This window comes from Nilaparvata lugens, chromosome 13 (assembly GCF_014356525.2).
Source record: "Nilaparvata lugens isolate BPH chromosome 13, ASM1435652v1, whole genome shotgun sequence".
Lineage (NCBI taxonomy): Eukaryota > Metazoa > Arthropoda > Insecta > Hemiptera > Delphacidae > Nilaparvata > Nilaparvata lugens.
This window is the reverse complement of record NC_052516.1, coordinates 8,788,510-8,809,869: the sequence shown is the minus strand read 5'-3', so window position 1 is coordinate 8,809,869 and position 21,360 is coordinate 8,788,510. Positions and strand designations below refer to the sequence as shown.

Below are 21,360 nucleotides of genomic sequence, written 5' to 3'. Positions count from 1 at the left end.
CATTTATATATTTGTACTAGCCGTCAGGCTCGCTTCGCTCGCCATATCCGTCTAGCCAGGTGGCTCCGCCCCCTGGACCCCCGGCTGGATCGTCCAAGAAGGAGATCGCTTCGCTCGCCTGCATTTTCCATTTGAGCATTTTTATCATATATTAGGACGATCCAGTCGGGGGTCCAGACTAAACGTCTGGCTAAACGGATATGGCGAGCGAAGCGAGCCTGACTGCTAAAAATATAATATTCCCAGGAATAGCTCTGATTGAAGTAGCAGTGCCCAATCAATTTTTCTGCGATAAATGCATTTCAATCTTCAACTTGGTGCCAACCTAACAAAGTCAACTCAACTTGGGCCAACCTGACAAAATTATTAATTTAGTTACCAGTTAACAACTGTATCAAAGAGGTACTCTCTCTAGATTATAGTTCTATATCAACATATGGTATGAGGAGTGGCCGTAGTCGAGTGAATCAGATGCTGGCTTTATGATTCAGAGGCCCGGGTTCAAATCCCGGCCCGGGCAAGATATTTATCTCGGGCCACTCCCGTGGTTCGGATGGACACGTTAAGCCGTCGGTCCCGCCTGCCTAAAAAGCAGTCGTTAGGTCATGTCAGAGGCCCTGAAATTGATCAGCTGCGACCTGAAAACTCTGACACCAGACCTGAGCCAGCCAGGTCACTCGATATTATTATTATTATTATTATTATAACATATTGTATGAACACTTTTCAATTATAATTAAGAGAATAAGAAGAATATACATGCTAAAAGACGAAATTTAAACCCTTAAAAACCACCCTTAGAGATAAAATATTGCCAAAAGATTTCTTAGTGCGCCTCTAAAGGGCCAACTGAACATACCTACCAAATTTGAACGTTTTTGGTCCGGTAGATTTTTAGTTCTGCGAGTGAGTGAGTAAATCAGTCAGTCAGTGAGTGCCATTTCGCTTTTATAGATAGAAGATTCTCAAATGGTAAGTCATGAACTTCATATTAGTTTAAATAAAATCTTTTTCCCTTAAAAATTTTTCCCTTCCCACTAATGTTTTATGGCGTTTTTAAAAGTTCCGGTATACTGTGTCACTCTGTATCTTATCCTTGTCCTTCTTCTCCCTCTCTTCCTCCTCCTCTTCCTCCTCCCCCTTCTCATCCTACTCCTCCTCCTCCGCCATCTAGATCTCCTCCTACAACTTCATCTCCTCTTCAGAGCCACCATTCCACCTCAATTCTAAAACAATACAATAGCTACAACTGACCACCCCTTAACCGCAAATTAAACTAAACCCAGGTGTGCTTGTGACGTGGCCAGTAAACTCTTGATTCGTCGGCCAGCTTTAATCCGAGATCAAAAGTTATCCCAACTTTAACCGGAGATCAAAAGTCCGTTTAATAATTTGACGGTCAGACTGACCGATGCGGATTGCTGTGAATTCCCCCTTCAATTATTATAATAATGTTCAGTGAGGTGAACCACGCTGCAGAATCCGAAACTCAAATTCAATTGCAGTCATTGTTTCGAGAAACGGGGTTTAATGAACTGTGGTTTGTGCACAGAAATACATAGCAACCTACTTAATTGAACTAGCGTAGCGAGTTCTTAGTTTAGTCTCGAGGATTTCTGCGTTTGTATGTTGGATGATAACTATTATTGACCGAGCGAAGTGAGGTCTAAGATTCAAGTCGACGGTTTGGCATTTATCTTAATGTTTATATGTTTATATGCTGCGCATTTACGGCGAAACGCGGTAATAGATTTTCATGAAATTTGACAGGTATGTTCCTTTCTAAATTGCGCGTGTACGTATATTACAAGGTTTTTGGAAATTTCACATTTCAAGGATAATACAAAAGGAAAAAGGAGCCTCCTTCATACGCCAATATTAGAGTAAAAATCAGACTATAGAATTATTCATCTTAAATCAGCTGTCGAGTTGATTATAAATTGCATGCCATGACGCATGCAATTCAATATCTCAATGTAACTTGGTAAAAAATCATTTGCTGTGTAGACAACAAATTGCATGCCTCATTGAATGAAATTTTTATGCACTATTGAATGAACAGACTATTGATTGCTTGCAATAACGCATGCAATTAATAACTAAAATAACATAGTATTGTCTCTCGAACTTCCTCTGCTTTGAACTCGGGCTGTCCTGTTGCCAGTATGTCTTGAAGGAGATTAGTTTTTGATGTTTGCATTTTTGATACACCAACCCCAACAGCCATTAGCAGTTTTCACATCGATATCTCGCCGACATGACATAGAGACAGGATTTACTCTGATGGACAGTATAAGAGGAGAATACAGTTTATAACTGCGCGAGGTCTACTGTACACTGAACTACTAGTTATAGAAGCAATATAGAGGTACTAGCCGGTAACCTGTGCTCCGCAATAGTCTATTTAAAAACTTGACAAACTGAAAACTTGACTTACTGGAATTTTGAAGAATTTGAAACAGGCCTATAACCATCCTCGGTAAGAATCTAATATCGGGGACCGAGCTTCGCTCTGGGATACAAAAGCATAAAAAATGTATTACGAAAGAAGAAATTATAATAACATTCATACAGATATGCTCTATCTAATCACAGTAAATTGAGATTAATTCCCAGAGGAATGCAAAAATTTCCCTCACAAAGGCCCAGTTGCACAAAAGCGGTTAAATTTTAATCCTGATTAACTTCACGTGATCCAAATCAGAGTAGACCATTTCAAAAAGATGGATCTACTGGAATTAATCAAGATTGAAAATAACCCGGCTTTTTTGCAACCGACACTAAGTACCTGATTGAATGATTACAAAAGTTCAACAGCTGAGTCATAATTTTGACACAGTCCACCACACATGAACTCGCTCACTCTCTTCCATCACCGATGGAACAGACGACGAAATAATTATTATCAGCTGTTTTTCCAAGGATGGATGATAATTATCCTTTTAATGTCCTTCAGCGAGTTTTTCCAGGGATGAGATTTAGTGCAATGGAATCTTTATATTATAAGCCTACTATGTTCTGAATTTCGTGAGAATCGTTAGAGCCGTTTTCGAGATCCGGTGAAATACAAACATAGAAACATCTAAACATATGAACATATAAACAGAAGATGGTCGTTTAAAATAAGATATGCAAAATTTCAAGTTAATCAGCTGAGTAATTGAGACGTGATGATGCGTCATTCATGAATTACTATTTCATATCCCGTAAGTGTATGAGCCACTTCTTTTCATCATTAAATTATAGAATAGATTAATTCGAGTGAATTCATTTCCCAGGCTACTCAACAGTACAACAATAATAATACTTTTCTCTCCTCATTTTTCCTCTCCCTATCATTTTAATAATTTACTTATTGTATAAATGAATAAAGAATATTGATGATAAAGAATACTCTGAATTAGACAAGTTGTTCAGATTTGGACAAAATATCCGTTTTGCCAGATAGTGCGAAATTTCAATCTCTCCATGCAAGCTCCATGACAATATTGTATTCAACTTGACAACCCTGCATCAACTATGTTGTTAATTTCAATAATTATTATAACCTGTCATATGGGCTTACATAAAAATAAATAAATTTCACACAATTTGGAACACAGATATTCTACCCATACCTGAAAATGATTTATTCTGAATATCTCTTATTCTGAGTATAGTTGATGCTAAAAAAAATAATACTGCTAAACTAAACTATATCAATATAGCACTTAAACATACTATCCGATGGTCAATTAATAGTCGATTAGATTGATAGTATAGTCGATTCTTGAAAGAAAATACTACTAAACTATACTATACCAACACTATACAACATACTATCCGATGAAACATTAATATGGACTTGTACAGCAGTACTATATAATAGATTCTTACAATAAGTACATCATCAAAATGATAGGGAGTGGAAAAATAAGGTAACCTTGTGCAATTCCTCTCCCAAATTTAGATAAGGTTACACATTGTCCGAAATAGGTTAAGTCGTGTAGTTGTTCACTTCACTAAATTTTTAGTCCTTAATTATTTTCACAATGTAGGATTTTAAATTTAGATGTTCCAAAACCAAACATAGGAAACATATTTCACATTATTATAATATAAAGTACATTACTTTGACTTCGGAACATATTCCTGGTTTTGCTTCGACGAGTGAGGAACAGCATAGAGAAAAGATATGGTAATAGCTTCCCTATGATAACAGCATCTAAGTTCTAAGTAAAATGTACAAGCCCTGACTAAGTTTTGACATTGAGAATAGGGTGACATGTTGTGCCATGTATCATGATAAATTCTGAAACTTACACTGACTTCATCACATATATATATACACACAGACACACACACACACACACATGCAAGCTGAGAGAATATTTTGATTTACTATCAAAAACTGGAAAGCATTTGACGATTATCCCATAGCAGTGGGTGGGAAACAGCTGTTTAGTAGAGTGCTTTTATCCTACATGAAAGAAGAAGAATGAGGAGGAGGAGGGGAATAAGAAGGAGGAGAAGAAGAAGAAGAAGAAGAAGAAGAAGAAGAAGGAGGAGGAGGAGGAGGAGAAGGAGGAGGAGAAGGAGGAGGAGGAGGAGGAGTAGAAGGAGGAGAAAAAGAAGAAGAAGGAAAAGTTGCCAGTTTGAAGAATGTTGCCAGATTGTTCTTCAACAATAAAAAATATAACTAAATTATTTCTGAATTACAGAAATCTATTATTGTATCTTTGAAAAATATATTCTTTTGGTGGATGAAATATAATTATTGTTGATCATTTTTTACAAGAATGAACATTCAATATTACATCTGATATACCAGTATCAGGTATCCTCTACAGAAGGCAGTGGCAAGGCAGAGAATCAGCAACGCTGTTCCCGTATCTTTCACCACTGCTATCAAGCGTGGACCTCAGTACAGCACGTGTGAACAATCTATATATATATAAAAGCGAAATGGCACTCACTCACTGACTGACTCACTCACTCACTCACTCGCAGAACTAAAAATCTACCGGCCCAAAAACGTTCAAATTTGGTAGGTATGTTCAGTTGGCCCTTTAGAGGCGCACTAAGAAATCTTTTGGCAATATTTTAACTCTAAGGGTGGTTTTTAAGGGTTTAAAGTTCGTCTTTTAGCATGTATATTCTTCTTATTCCAATCTCTTAATTATAATTGAAAAATGTCCATACCATATGTTAATATAGAACTATAATCTAGAGATAGTACCTCTTCGAAACAGTTGTTAACTGGTAACTAAATTAATAATTTTGTCAGGTTGGCATTAAGTTGAGTTGACTTTGTTAGGTTGACACCAAGTTGAAGATTGAAATGCATTTATCGCAGAAAAATTGATTGGGCACTGCTACTTCAATCAGAGCTATTCCTGGGAATATTATATCGGATAGACGGATATGGCGAGCGAAGCGAGCCTGTTTTTTTACGGGGTTCAGGGGGCGGAGCCTCCTGGCTAGACGGATATGGCGAGCGAAGAGAGCCTGACGGCTAGTATAATATATATGATATTAACTCATTTAGCAGACTCACGTCACGTCATATAGCGTCGCGTTGCATCTCTATTTGCTACAAGACTTAAGGTTCAATGGAATAAACACTCTACAGTTATAAAACAAAATACGTGCAAGTATTCATTTCAGGAAAACATGAATTTCTCCAAAATAATTATAATAACATGATAAATAATAACGGAGCACCTTAATTAATTAGAAGAAGCCAGTCGCCATTTAGTGCCGAGCACAGTAATTATACTAATTGAAAACCCTGCACTGCTGCTGCACTAGCTTATCTGGCTATGGACTGGCGACTGCTTGCTTCTTCACATCACACTATATTCGCTTTCATTCTGGAAAGGGTGGGAGTAGGAGGAGAAGAAGAAGAAAAAGAAGAAGAAAGAGACAGGAGAAAAAGAATAAGAAGAAGAGGAAGAACAAAAAGAAGACAGGATGAGAAGAAGAATAAGAAGAAGGAGAAGAAGAAGAAGAAAACAGAAGAAGAATAATAAGAAGAAGGAGAGGAAGAGGAAGAAGAAAAAGGAGAAGAAGAAGAAGAAGAAGAAAGGAGTAGAAGAAGAAGAAAGGAGAAGAAGAAGAAGAAGGGAAGAAGAAGAAAGGAGTAGAAGAAGTAGTAGAAAAGAAGAAGAAGAATAAGAAGTAGTAGAAAAGAAGAAGAAGAAGAAGAAGAAGAAGAAGACAGGAGAAGAAGAAGATGGAGAAGAAGAAAGGAGTAGAAGAAGAAGAAGAAGAAGAGGAAGAAGAAGAAAAAAACGATAGGATAATAAGGGGCTCGTAGAGGAGAGGGAGAGAAGGAAAAGAAGGAGGAGGAGGAGGAGGGGAATGAGAAGGAGGAGGAGAAGGAAATGGTGGATCATGAGAAGGGGTAGGAGGAGGTGGTGATGGAGAAGCACTATACGGTTTTATTTAGAAGAAGATGGGATGATGAGAAGAATAATGAGAGGTATTTGAGGGGTGGATAGAGGGGAGTGGAGGACGAGGAGGAGGAGAAGTCGGCGCAGGAAGGATAGTAGGAGAAGGAGGAGGAGCAGAATAATTAGAAGGAGTAGGAGGAGAAGATAGTGGAGAAGGGAGAGGTCGAAATTATGAAATTGAGAACGTGAGGAAGATAAGGGTTAAGTAGAGGAGAGGAGTATGAGGAGGAGGAAGAGGAGAAGGAGATGGTGGAGCAGGAGGTGGATTAGGAGGAGGATGAGAAGGGGAGGAGGAGAAGGGATAAGAGGATGAAGAGGAGTAGGATGAGGAGGAGGGAGAGGAGAATGAGTAAGAGTTGTAGTTCGAGAAGAAGGAGCTGAAGAAGGAGGAGGAGGAGTAGGATGAGGAGTAGGAGAAGGAGTAGAAGGAGTAGGATGGGGAGGAAGAGGAGGAGGTTGTGGAGCAGAAGGAGGATGATATGGAGTAGTAGGAGGAGAGACGGTGGGAGAATATAAAATTATGAAAGCGAAATAATAAACATAGAGACATGATGGATAATACTTGATAACCCTGTATATTAGACTGCTTTGCAGCCAGTATTCATCTTGTCATCTTGTTACTTGGCCAATTCATCTCTCCCCTCTCTTTTCTTCCTACTTCTTCTTCTATTTCTCCCTTTTTTATATGTTTCTTCTTCTTCTACTACTTCTTCTTAGTCACCATCTATCCTTATTCATGCTGTGTGTATTTTACTTGGAGTTCCTTCTATTGGTCCCCGCTTGTTTTTTTATTATTCTGTTTCTTTATCTTTTTCCTTTCTTTTTAACTCCTCTCACTTTTAATCCTTGTTCTTCATTGAGAATAATATTATTATAGAAACCTACAAAACTATTATCCTATAAAACTATACTGATCCTGTAAACCTATTGTACACTTTATAGTAAACCTATTGTAAACCTATATAATAGTGGGTTCATATCCAAACTTATTATATTATTTTCGCCAACCTGCTCAGAAAGCAGCTGTTTTCCAGTCCCTACGTAGATCTGAAAGACCTTGTTTGCAGACGACTCTCGTTGACTTCAGAAAAGGGTCTCTTTCCGGCCTAGACCGGAAAACGTACCCTTTCTAGCCGCTAACATGGAAGTCCGTAGTTAATAAGTCATCCGCTAGATCGAGCGAGTGTCCACTTTCTTCATCAAAGTTGCCATGATTTCAGTTCGAGTTTCGAATCAAACTAATTCAGTATTCGCTTCGCAACCATTTTTATTCAATTGTTTATTGTTGATTAGCGCATTCCGAATTTTCAAAAATGCTTGAAGATGACGATGCCCATGATATTCCAACTGAAACTTGAAAAGAATCTGAAATCCTGACTGCTAATCTTCTACCACTAGAATCAAGAGACGATAACAAGTATTCTTTATTTTGTATTCTTTATTTATTTTGTCAGCAATACCTGTTGTGTGGCGAAAAATAGCGTTCGCACCACCGGCAAAAATTTTTTTCTGGCACTCAGTCTTTTCTAGTCCTCGGCCTACGGCCTCGGACTTGAAAACCGATTTCGAGCCGGAAAAATCTCATTTTCTGCTCTAGGTGCGAAATATACTATATCCTATAAAACTATACTGATCCTGTAAAACTATTGTGCATAAAGTAGGTTCATATCCAAACTTAGGTACTATTTTTGGTCCATAGCCTCCATTTACTTTCTGTCTCCCTCATTTTCATCTCTGTTCTTCTTTTCAATTGAGCTGATTAGTTCTCATTCTCCAAATATCGGGTTCTTTTATATTATATGATATTATACACTTTTTTATAATATTATTATATATAGAAGAAGAGGAAAGAGGAAAATAAAATAATTAAGTGCATTTGGTAGGAGGAATTTCTGAACCAAATTTTATAACAAAATAACACTCACTAATCACTTAAAACTGTGAAAATCAGAGATGAGAGAGAAAATTTGGCAAAATAGTAGGAGAAAAATGAGTGAGCAAGAGAAAAATCAGACGAAGCAGGGGAAGAAGGGAAAAGAAGAAGGAAGAGAAAAAGAAGAGGAGAATAAGATCTAAGGTAAGATAATATCATTTCGGTGATAAGATAAGAGAGTTTCTAAGGTGATGACTAAGTGAAAAAGTGTGAGACCTTGAAAGAGAAATTCATATTTTTACTCTCTCACTCTCTCTCTCTCTCTCTCATTCTCTTTGCCCTCTTTCTTTCTCCATTTACTCTCTCATCTATTCTCTTTTTTCTCCTCCATCTTTACCTTATTACAAAACCACTTTCAGCCCTTAGAAACGTTTCGACAAGGCGTCTTGGTATTTTTTCTCCCTGGCTCTTTCTCACGCTCTCTCTCTCTCTCCCTCTCTTCCCCAGACCCTACTCCCACAGCGTTGTTATAATTTCTACTTTACCGCTTTTTATTAACCCAATTTTGTCAGCAGAAAACCCCTCTTCTCTATGTTGTTCCTCCTTCTTATTCTTCTATCTCTCACTTCTCCTTCTCCTTCTCCTTCTCCTTCTTCTTCTTCCTCTTCTTCTTCTTCTTCTTTTTCTTCCAATTGTTCTTCTTCTTCCCCTTCTTCCAGCAATCTACATCTGACAATAATTCTTCCTTCTCTCTTTCTTTTTCTTCTCCTTCTTCTGCTTCTTGTTCTTTTCTTTTTTTCTTCTTCTTCCTCTTCCGTGTCCTCATCTCCTTCTCCTTCTCCTTCTCCTTCTTCCTCTTCTTCGTTTTCTTCCAATTGTACTTCTTCTTCCCCTACTCCTTCTTCCAGCAATCTACATCCTGACAATTCTTCTTCCTCCTCTCTTTCTTTTTCTTCTTCTTCTGTTTTTCTCTCCCTCTTCATCCACCTCCTCCTCCTTCTCCTTTTTCTTCTTCTTCTTCTTCCTGTTCTTCTTCCTACTTCTTTAATTCTCATCTTCCACTCTGTTATCCACCTAATCCTCTCCTACTCTCTCTGTTATGTCGAGTGAGTAAACGTGTGTCAGTTCGGCTCCGTCTTCTAACAGATATTTCGTAGGGTCATACAGTTCAATTCACTTCAAATTATACATCTAGTTATTCAGTTTCTCGAGCTTAATTCAATAGTGAAATTATATTTTTGATTAACTCACACTCTTTTTATTTATCTTGAAAAAACATTCCTAAATCTTCAGTTCACCTTCTCGCCTATAAAAGTGTAAATCCACCTAACGGTACACGATGGTTCGACCGAATAGAGGCACACCGAAGAATGAGGTCAATGCTCCGAAGCCAGCTATTTCTGGAGCATTGTCCGAAGAGACCCTCCTCATTATTCGACAGCAAATCGAAGAGTCTGTCCACAGTGCTGTATCAATGGCTGTGAAATCTATTTTCGAGGAACTTCAGGCATTGAAGGAGGAGAACAAACAGCTGCACGATAGAATTCGTGAGCTGGAAGTGTCTTGTCACCTGAAGGTCGACGACCTCGAGCAATATGGGCGCCGACATTCTATACGTATTTTTGGGATCCCGGAGAGTGACAAAGAAGACACGGACCTGCTGGCGCTCGATGTCTTTAACAAGAAGCTGAACGTGCCCGTGACTTTGGCGGATGTCAACCGCTCGCATCGCGTTGGAAGGCGTCAACCACCTCAACAAGGGCAAGCTAAACCCAAGGACCGACCCATCATAGTTCGACTCTGCAGCTACCGGACCAGGAAGATGATCTTCGACGCTAAGAGGAAGCTGAAGGGTTCCGGCGTCACCATTCGCGAGGATCTGACTGCGGAGCGCCTCAAGATCCTCAACGCTGCGGCCGACCGTCATGGGCATAGGAATGTCTGGTCATCGGACGGGAGGATCAAGATCTCTATCGGCGAGGGAGGATCCAAGAGGGTCCACACAGTCGAGAGGATGACCGACCTTCAAAAAATAAAGGTAAATTAAATCATTTCAGGATTCGATTACTAAGGTGCCCTTCACTACAAAAATAGGAAATTCGTATTAAAACATTTTACAATAGATATACCTTGGCATTTTTCATGAGCTGGCTTTCTGTTCTATAAATGAATCTTTCCACTGCTATTTATGATTATGTATGAGGCAATTATTTCAAACTAAGGAGATCCACATTTGTTAATACTGATTAATAATTTATCTTGATATTAATTCCCAAAACTACGTTCAATGCATCAACCACTATACTCCAGAGGGTACTTAGAGAATCATTATCTCTATTCTTACTAATAATTATTACATCTCTTACCAAAATTATTTCCATAATTAATAATTTTCGAAATGCTGAATTTCAAATAAATTGGATGATTAACATACGTTATAGATATGGATGTAATCTATAGGTAAAGATAGTAATCTCTTCTATATTAGGTGTACATAATGATATCTCCTACTGTTGCCGCAGCTCGAGCAATAGAAGCAAATGTGTGAAGAATTATTGATAGAACGAAGGGGTGGGTAGTCTGTTCATATGCTTATATAGGGGCTGTGTTTCATTTAATGTTATCTTAGACATTCATCACTAAAATATTACAGTTCTCAATTTACTACTTTTATTGTTATTGCAACTCCCAATAGTTAATTATACTTCTAATACTATATAATATTTTTCACACTTCACCGTTCAATCCTATTAAAACTCATCTAAAATAATCTAGCACTTTCTCCATCGTCTCCTCTACTTCTTATTTTTCTTTCTAATTTCTCTTCTTGATCTTATATTTATAATGATTACTTGAATATTGTTGTTTGCGATGATGATTATTATTCTTTCTATTCTTCTTCTTCTTCTTCGTCTTCTTCTTCTTCTTCTTCTTCTTCTTCTTCTTCTTCTTCTTCTTCTTCTTCTTCTTCTTCTTCTTCTTCTCTTCTTCTCTTTCTTTTCTTTTCTTCTTCTTTTCTTCTTCTTCTTCTCTCCTTGATTAATTCAGATCACAATACGATGTTCTTTTTCTTATTCTATAGTTCAGTTTCATAAGTTCTTCTCAATTTGTGCACATTCCTTCTTTCTCTTCTTTTCTTCCCCATTGTTATCATTATTTTCCCTGTGATTTTTTCACTAGCTATCCAGCATGTTCAAATGTTTATTTCTCTTTCTATATCTATTTATCTTCCTACCTTTTCTCTTTCTATCTGATTACCTTCTACTAGTATCCATATATTATATTATAATATCCATATAATATTCGATTCTTTCCCACATTGAATCATACTATTCCTCTTCAATTTTATGGGGATATTATTCATTATCAGTTGTATTATGTATCTTTTCTCAATTGATAACTTTCTTCAAAGATTTTTCGTTTTTCTGCTGGCTTTTTCTTCTCTTTTTCAGTTTTTACTGGATCCCATTTCGCTCTATCTCCACTATGAACACGATCTTCCACTACTGGATTCCATCTCTCTCTATCTCCACTTGGACTCGATTTTCCACCACTGGATTCCATCTCTCTCTGTCTCCACTTGGACTCGATCTTCCACTACTGGATTCCTTCTCGCTTACCTCCACTTGGACCCGATTCTTCCACTACTGGATACCTACTCACTCTATCTCCACTTGGACCAGATCTCCCACTACCAGTTCTTCTTCAATCTTCGTCTTATTCACCATTAGGATTATTCATCACCGGAACTCCACACATCTACATCTTATTGTGTTTAGTGAATTTTGTTTTGAACTAGTGTTTTAAATAGTGAAGGGAGCCGAACTGTCAAGGCATGCTGAATGCACTCGAATCAAGAGACTTTTTCATTTAGGTTAAGTTTTATCAGTTTCATTCCCATTTTCCCCGTCATGTGTTGTTCTGAGGTCGGTTCACGATTGGTCTGCTGCTTCCATGATGCCTCTCACTGACACGTCAGCTCGCTCGCCCTCAAGTAGGTATGATTATTTCAATAATAGTAATAATGACGCAGGTATGTTTCTAGCAAATAAGCTCCACTCTTTCAAAAAACTTTTCAAGGCTGCTCACCTTAACGTACAATCCCTCAGTTGCCACATTGATGAACTCAGAGCAATCTTCCGTTTTCAGGACTTCAATATAATCGGAATTTCCGAATCATTTTTGAAGCCTAGTATTTCATCAAATTTTGTTGCATTGCCTGGATATAATCTTTTCCGGAATGATAGATTAAATAAAGCTTGTGGGGGTGTAGCAATTTATGTGAAAGAAGGTATCAAAACAAAAGTTTTAATCACATCTAAACAAGAGTATTGTTCCAGACCAGAGTTTATGCTACTTGAATTATCCTTATCTAGTACTGATAAATTACTCGTTGGTATCTGTTATCGCCCACCAAAAATAGGTCATTTCACAGATTTCGAAAGTGCCTTGCTTTCTCTTATGCCTTGTTATAACCGTATACTAGTTATGGGGGATATGAACACCGACTTGAACATGACAAATCGTAACTTTGACTACTTTCAACTGACTACAATTTTCCAATGCCTAAACATGACTATTTTACCTCTCGATCCAACTCATCATACTAATGAATCAGACACACTCATTGACCTTCTCATTGTTAGTGATCCCAATGAGGTTGTTCAAGCAGGCCAAATCTCAGTCCCAGCTATTTCTAGACATGATTTGATCTACTGTGTACTTTCCCATAAGATACCCAAGCCAGAACAGAAAATTATCACTTATAGAGACTTCAAAAACTTTGATGAAGCCGCCTTCCTGACTGATGTGGCTCAGACTCCATGGCATCAAATTGAAGCATTACCCTCAGTTGATGACATGGTCAAGACTTTCGAGAATTGGACTTTGACTTTGTATGACAAACATGCACCTTATGTGACAAGGAGGATTAATAGAAAACGACGAGTACCGTGGATGACTGAAGACATACTTAAGATGATGGGACGTAGAGACAAAGCACATAGAAAATTTAAAAAGACATTTGACTTGGACAGTTTGATAGAGTATAGGAGCCTTAGAAATAGGGTTAAACAGGAATTACGGAACTCAAAGATTAGGTACTTGAATTCGTTTATGACAAACAATAGACAAGACTCTAAATCACTTTGGCAGGGAATAAAAGAATTCGGGCTTGGCAAAGAGAAATCGAATCCACAAATTGACTTACCATTGAATAATATAAATGACCATTTCGTTTCACACTCTAACCAACGCGACGAAGTTGTCATTGCTAATCACATTGATGATCTTGAAGAGCAGGTTACAAACTTAGATTTACCAATCACTGATCAATTTCATTTCCATCCAATCTCAGAAGAAGACACTTTCAGAGCAATTCAACGTATTCATAGTAATGCTATGGGTGTAGACAAAATTCCTATTAAATTTATCAAGAAGATGTTATTTGCTGTTTTACCAACCATTACATACATTTTCAACAAGTCACTTGAAGAAGGCATTTTCCCTGAAAACTGGAAGTTTGCTCTGGTTCGCCCTCTAAATAAAGTTCCATCACCCAATAAAGTTGAGGATTTTAGACCAATCAGTATTTTACCTGCATTGTCCAAAGTGCTAGAAAGACTCATTCATGCTCAAGTTGTAAAATTTCTAGACAACAATAGTAAGCTTCATAACTTTCAATCAGGCTTTAGAAAATTCCATTCAACTGAGACAGCTCTGCTTCGTGTCACTGATGATATAAGGTTAGCTATGGACCAAAGAAAATGCACCATCCTCACCCTATTTGATTTTTCTAAAGCATTCGATACTGTTGATCATACAGTCCTTCTGAATAAGTTGGCTATTCTTGGTTTCAGTCACAACTCGTTAGTTTGGTTTAAATCCTATCTATTAGGTAGGAAACAATGTGTATCTGTCGGTGACAAAAAGTCAACTTGGAAAAACGTTATGCATGGAGTACCACAAGGTTCAATTTTAGGCCCTCTCCTCTTCACTTTGTATGCTAATGACCTTTCTTCCATTATCAAATTCTCCAGTTTCCATACTTATGCAGACGACCTTCAAATCTATTTAAGCTGTCCCATAACAAAAATTAATGAAACAGTTGGAATAATGAATCAGGATATCAATTCGATAGTGGAATGGACAAAGAAAAATGGCCTTAAGCTTAATCCCATCAAAACACAACCCATTATAATTGGATATTCTCGTCTTATAAACAATATTGACCTTGAATCGATTCACAAAATTAGTGTAGACGGTAATGACATTCCTTACTGTAGCTCAGTTAAAAATTTAGGCATTATTATGAATAATACTCTTGACTGGTCAGAACAAGTGAACAAAACTTGTAAAAAGGTATTCTCAGCCATGCATGCATTGAAGAAAATGCACGATATCCTCCCTAGAAACATTAAATTATTATTGGTTCAATCTCTCATCTTCCCACATTTAATGTATTGTAATTCTGTTCTTAACGATATGCAAGTCACTCTGAATGATAAACTACAGCGTTGCCAAAATTATTGTCTACGTTTCGTCTACTCTCTCCAACGCCATGATCATATCACCCCAGCCCACATTGCTAGTTCAACATTAAAGCTTCCCGATCAGAGGCTTTTTCGAATAGTCAAGCTTGTTAAAGATATCTTGATATACGGTAATCCGAACTATTTTAAAGATGATTTCAAATTTGTCTCTGAAGGTAGGAGGATAGATGCTTCACATACTAGAACCGGAGAAAGTACTTTAAGGATACCCAATCATCGAACTACTATTTTCACAAAATCCTTCTTAGTCAGTGCCTGTCGTGCATGGAATGCACTTCCTGTTTCTATCAGGTCCATCGAGAGCCGAGCGAGCTTCATCCTAACTTTAAAAAAACATCTTTTGGAACAAATGACTGAAACTGTCCGGCCCTAGAACGATCACATGACATCCATCCCCCACCCATCCCACAAATACGAACCTTTAAACCATGTTATAGAACGAATTGTATATATATATATATATTATATAAACTCATGTTATTTCAATTATCCACTGCATAATGCTGTATATTACTGAAGGTTCATAACCCTGATCTACTTTCAGCCTACTTCATTTTATTAATCAATTATTTGATCTTATCTACCTATATAATTATTTTACTCTATTAATTTTCTGTTTTTTTTCTCTTTAATATTCATATTGATTAAAACTTTTACAATATTTCCATTAATAAATAAATCCTTAGTTTAAATAACGAAATTAACGTTTTGGTAGAGAGTTAGTGGGGAGGATATTTTTAATATTCTTTCCGAAGAATGGACATTGATATGTCCAAAGCTCCGCCAATTTATGTAGATGCATAACAATATGATTATTATCTATAGTTATTATATTACAAACTGCTTTTTCATATCATATACAGTTCAATAATTATTTTCTTAGTCTATATTATGTAAATTCATCTATAATTTTGCTGTATTGTAAGCTATTGTATATAAGTGTATAAGCCAGTATATATTGTAATCTACATAAATAAAGTACTCAATCAAAATCAATCAATCAAACTCTCCTATGAAGTAATTTTCTCTGTAATTTTATTGTCCGGAAAAGGCTGTTAAATTGGCAAAATTCACGACCTTCCCAGCAAAATTACGTATAAAAACTGTTTTTATTAGAGTGTCACTTTTCTCTCTCCTTTTTCATTTCTTCCTTGCTCTCTTTTCCCGCTCTCTTCTCGTCTTTTTTTCCTTCCTCAAATATTCTAAGCATCAAACTAGTTCAGGTTTACAATATTAGGAGAGATATACTAAAAAAATTATGAGTTACGTGTTCATGTGAAGAAGATAGATATGATGATATCATTATTATGAAGTGATCCGTGGTCTTGTGGATAGAGTGCTTGCTTAGCAGCATAGAGATCCAGGGTTCAAACCCTCTCAATACCAAAAGTTTTTTAACCAGATCACTCCCGTGTTATCGGATGGGCAAGTTAAATAGTCGGTCCCGGCTGAAGTATGACAGTCGTAAGGCCCATTGACGGCTTAAATGATATATTCAGGCGGTGGGACCTTCCCGCAAGGGACTCCCCACCAACAAAAGCCATACGAATCTACTTTTTTTACTTTATTATTATTATTATCTAGTTCTTATTATTTGATTAATATTCGCATCCAGGAACAAGGTATCTTCAATCTATGACAATATCTGACTATATCTGATGTAACCATATCTTTTTGAATCCATGACATTCAGAAAAAATCTACTCTGCTACTACTGATACTCAATTTTTCATTCAAGAACAAATTTTTTTGCCTTAGGGTGATGCCCACTTGAGCTTGACGGCGAGAAATAAGATTAAATTCATGAAAAAAGCTCTCTGGTAAAATCACATACTGTACTTTTTATTACCTTCTTCTTATGTAAAGCAGCTCATGTTGAATCATTTCATAACATGTAATGAGCTTTCCTTCAAAGTTGCTAGGAAATTTTGTTTTGTTTATGTAAGAGATGTTACAGCCTGGAGAAGCTTAATTAATTTGTTCATTGTAACTATTGAGCTCAACTCACACTTACGCGACTCAGGTCGAGAAGAGACTCGACTCTAGTCGTGAGCATGTGTTTTCAAATGGTGACAGTCGCGGAGACTAGAATCGACTGGTCTGAGTGTCACCATTTGCAAACACATGCTCTAGACTAGAGTCGAGTCTCTTCTCGACCTGAGTCGTGTAAGTGAGAGTTGAGCCTTAAGGCCATTCCACACAGCACGTGGCGTGCGTAGCTGGACGTACGCCACGCCGGCCACGCTAGCCACATGCCAATTCACACCGCCACGACTGTTGCGATGCTATACCGGCCACGTTTCCCGTCAGTATACAGGAAGATGTCAACTCCGACGGTCCCGTGGTGTGAACCTGGATTTTATTGTGGCTTACCTTGGTTTGATGACTCCAGCAGCAGCAGTAGTAGTGATAATGAGCTGGTTTTATTGTATTCGGTGACAGCACGGGACCAGTGGGTACATCCAATCAATAAAAAAAGGAAGACCTATGGCGAATTCCATCATTTAATGCGCGACCTTGAGGCTGACAATGATAGTATACGTTCTATACGATAGTATACGTCTAGTATACGTTCTGCGCATGCTCGGACCAAAACGTGGCCGGACACGTTTGAAAAGATCGCTCAGAGAGCGAACGGTAACCACGCGTGGCTAGTATAGCAAGCGTTGCCGCGTGGCCGTGGCTGCTATGTGAATTGCTTCATTTGATTAGCTGGGAAGCAATGTTTTGAAAAGTAGCTAGCGTGCGTCCAGCCACGCACGCCACGTGCTGTGTGGAATGGCCTTTAAACTTTCACAAAATCAACTAATTATTTCTAGATTGTAACATCATTTGGACTAGTAGTTCTGTGAACAGTACACCTCGCGCAGTTATAACTACGTCCCAAACCATAAGCACATCCACACTCTTATTACTATCTATTTATTTGATCAGATCATGCTTACACAAGATTTAATTATCATATAACGCTTTCCGGAATTTTGCGCGAACCAGAAAACATCTATAGTGAGGTCAACTTTATAATGACAGTATTTGATCAACTTCGGTTTTGCTATCCTTGTCTATCATCCGACAAAGCCGGTTGTACTATCCTTTTCTAGGTCCACAACGATGTCAATTATGTTTTTGACAGTGTAGAGATATAATTAATTAATGCAGAGAATCGGCATCGCTATTCTTCTATCTTTATTCACTGCCATTATAACGTGGACCACACTATAGTCGCCCAGACGAGCAGTTATATTAGTTCTTCCTATTCAATAGTGCATAAAAATTGCATTCAATAAGGCATTAAAATGCAAAATTTCCAAAAACCTTGTATATACGTCGACGCGCAATTTGAAGAGGAACATACCTGTCAAATTCCATGAACATCTATTACCGCGTTTCGCCGTAAATGCGCAACATATAAACATATAAACATATAAACGTATAAACATATAAACATATAAACATATAAACATATAAACATATAAACATATAAACATATAAACATATAAACATATAAACATATAAACATATAAACATATAAACATATAAACATATAAACATATAAACATATAAACATATAAACATATAAACATATAAACATATAACATTTAAACATATAAACATATAAACATATAAACATATAAACATATAAACATATAAACATATAAACATATAAACATATAAACATATAAACATAAAACATATAAACATATAAACATATAAACATATAAACATATAAACATATAACATATAAACATATAAACATATAAACATATAAACATATAAACATATAAACATATAAACATATAAACATATAAACATATAACATATAAACATATAAACATATAAACATATAAACATATAAACATATAAACATATAAACATATAAACATATAAACATATAAACATATGAACATATAAACATATAAACATATAAACATTTGAACATTTAAACATTAAGAGAAATGCCAAACCGTCGACTTGAATCTTAGACCTCACTTCGCTCGGTCAATAAGTAATAACCTAATAATCTGTAGATTCCCAGTTCAACTCTCATCCTCCAAACCAATTCTCTACCAATTTTTATGAATATCTCTGACTTTTTCCTATAAATTTCCACTGATTTTCCCACTAATTTCCAGTTTTCCTTTGTGTTTTTTCAGTGGAAACCCATCACAACAGCGGTGGGAGAGTGTGCCGATTCCCAGCCTGGCTGACAACGCATCACCTCTGGCACACACTGGACTACTCTCGCAGTTACCACTTCTCCCCGCGTAACGGCACGTTACGCGTTACGTCACCCACGCACGTTACGGTGCTCAGGGCACAGTGTCATCACGTTACGCACGCCACTGACACGCAGGCATTACTCGTTACGCATCTCACTACTGGCTGGTGAGTAGACCTACAATGGAACATGTTAGATAGATTTAAATTCTAGATTTTTAGATTCATTTATTCATTTCGTATATTTTAGATTCATTCATTGAATAATAAACAATCTACAATGATAATATGTTATACTATTGAATTGAAATTTGTTGAATTTAGTTCCAAATTTTTACTTTCCTTGCCCTATTACCATAGGTAAGGAAAGTATTGCTTTCCAAAAAAAAATTGAGGTACCCTAATTTCATGTTTTCTATACGTTTCATGGTCCCCTGAGTCCAAAAACATGATTCTTGGGTGTTGGCCTTTATGTGTGTGTGTGTGTGTGTGTGTCTGTGAACACGATGACTCCATTCCTAATTAACCGATTGACTTGAAATTTTATACTTAAGGTATACCTTGAGGATATGGTCGGATACCATGAGGATCCGACAATAAGAAATTCAACTCAAAATGACGGATAATGGCTAAAAAACCATATTTTTCACGGTTTTCTCGAAAACGGCTCTAACGATTCTCTTCAAATTTATATCCTAGATAGCTATTTATAAGCCCTATCAACTGACATGAGTCTCATTTCTGGGAAAATTGCAGGAGCTCCGTAATATTCCTGAGAAGAATGAATTTTGTTAAATTTCTATCACGATTTTCTCAAAAATGACTTGACCGATTTTTTTCAAATTATTTCAATAGTTATTTATCAGCTCTATTAACTGGCATGGGTCTCCTCCCTGGGAAACTAACAGGGGGTCCACCCCATCCCTTGGAAGTTTACTTTGTAACCTCCTTCTCGTGCGTGAGGTAGGTAGGTAGAGCAGTATATTCAAAAGAACACAATCATGTCGATATTCTATTTGTAGAACAGCTGTTTTGACAGCTTTTAAAAAATCCCCAAATTTCATAATTCAAACAAAGGAAAATGTACTCTGAAAACAATAACAATAGTATAATCATAGTTTTAATTATTCAGCCGCCAATCGGCATAATGTTATTCCCCAAAATTATCCTCTTTTAAGAATGAGGCTTATAGATCAATGAGCAAGGAAAGTTGTGTGAATGTACCACACCAGATTTTTTTTAAATACTTATTGTGTAAGTGATTTGAATAAGTATTTTAGTTCAGCAGAACAACTTTCAATTGCATTACCTCAGTAAAAGTAAGACAATTGAGATGAGGTTCTTTCAGGTTAGACTCAGGTATTTGGGTATTTAGGCTTAGTATCAATTGAATATTATTTGTAACAAGAGCAATTACAACTGTTCTAGTGGAACAAAGATCATTAAAGTTAATAGACCCTCAGAAGTCGTCTCAATCCCTAAGTATTCTGCAATATGCAAGTACTTCTAAGTAATTGTGCTTAGTTTTGTACTTAGTTTTTATACTTGGTCTGTTCCGATTCCATTCCTTTCTAATTGGCAAATATTGCACTGCACTACTTGAGGCTGTTCAAAGGCTAAAAATAAGCTTTCTACTGGTGATTTTTTTCAAAGTTTTTCGATTTGTATACTATCAAGCTATCAAAATAAAAAAGAGGATAGATTCTTCATGGTATTGTTGATCTAGTAAAACAAAAATTTTCTGAAAATATCAATTTCTATGATAGTTATTCAATCATCTAAAAATAACCAAAAATAACTTTTAGTTGAGTTATTTTTGGTAAATTGAATAACTTATTCAAAAATTGATATTTTTAGTATTTTTTTTGTTTCACTAGATCTAAAATACTATGAAGAATTCATCCTCTAAATCTCATGGATTTATCTCTTACCGAATTTGAAATGTTCTGTCCCAAAAATTAGAACTTTAGGCGCTCATATCTCAAAAAGTAATGATCGGAAAAAAATGTTTTCCTGAGAAAACTTTTCCATTTTGATAGCTTGATGATATACGATTCGAAAAACTTTGAAAAATATCACGAGTAGAAAGTTTATTTTTAGCCTTTGCACAGCCTTAAGCAAATGTAAAACCTCCAACTTGTATTATTACTTTGGGATTTCCAGCTATAGTGAGATTCAGGTAATGAAGTCAGCACCTGATTTACTTGGTTAGCTATTCTTGTCTGTCATTAGACAACGAAGAGAGTTCCATCTTTTTCTCTCACAGCACCGTTGCCAAATCGTT

At 36.7% G+C, this 21,360-nt stretch overlaps 1 protein-coding gene across 3 annotated transcripts in view; it reads left to right on the top strand.

Annotated features, from left to right (window-relative positions):
• LOC111057455 overlaps positions 1 to 21,360 on the top strand; it is a 356,053-nt gene that overhangs the window by 310,167 nt on the left and 24,526 nt on the right. For all 3 annotated transcript variants that reach the window (XR_005572751.1, XM_039439738.1, XM_039439739.1), the window contains exon 8: positions 19,013 to 19,244. Coding sequence is in view for 2 of the 3 variants with exons in the window: in XM_039439738.1 (XP_039295672.1) it covers positions 19,013 to 19,244 (232 nt within the window). In the remaining variant the exon portion in view is untranslated. The remainder of the gene's footprint in view (positions 1 to 19,012; positions 19,245 to 21,360) is intronic.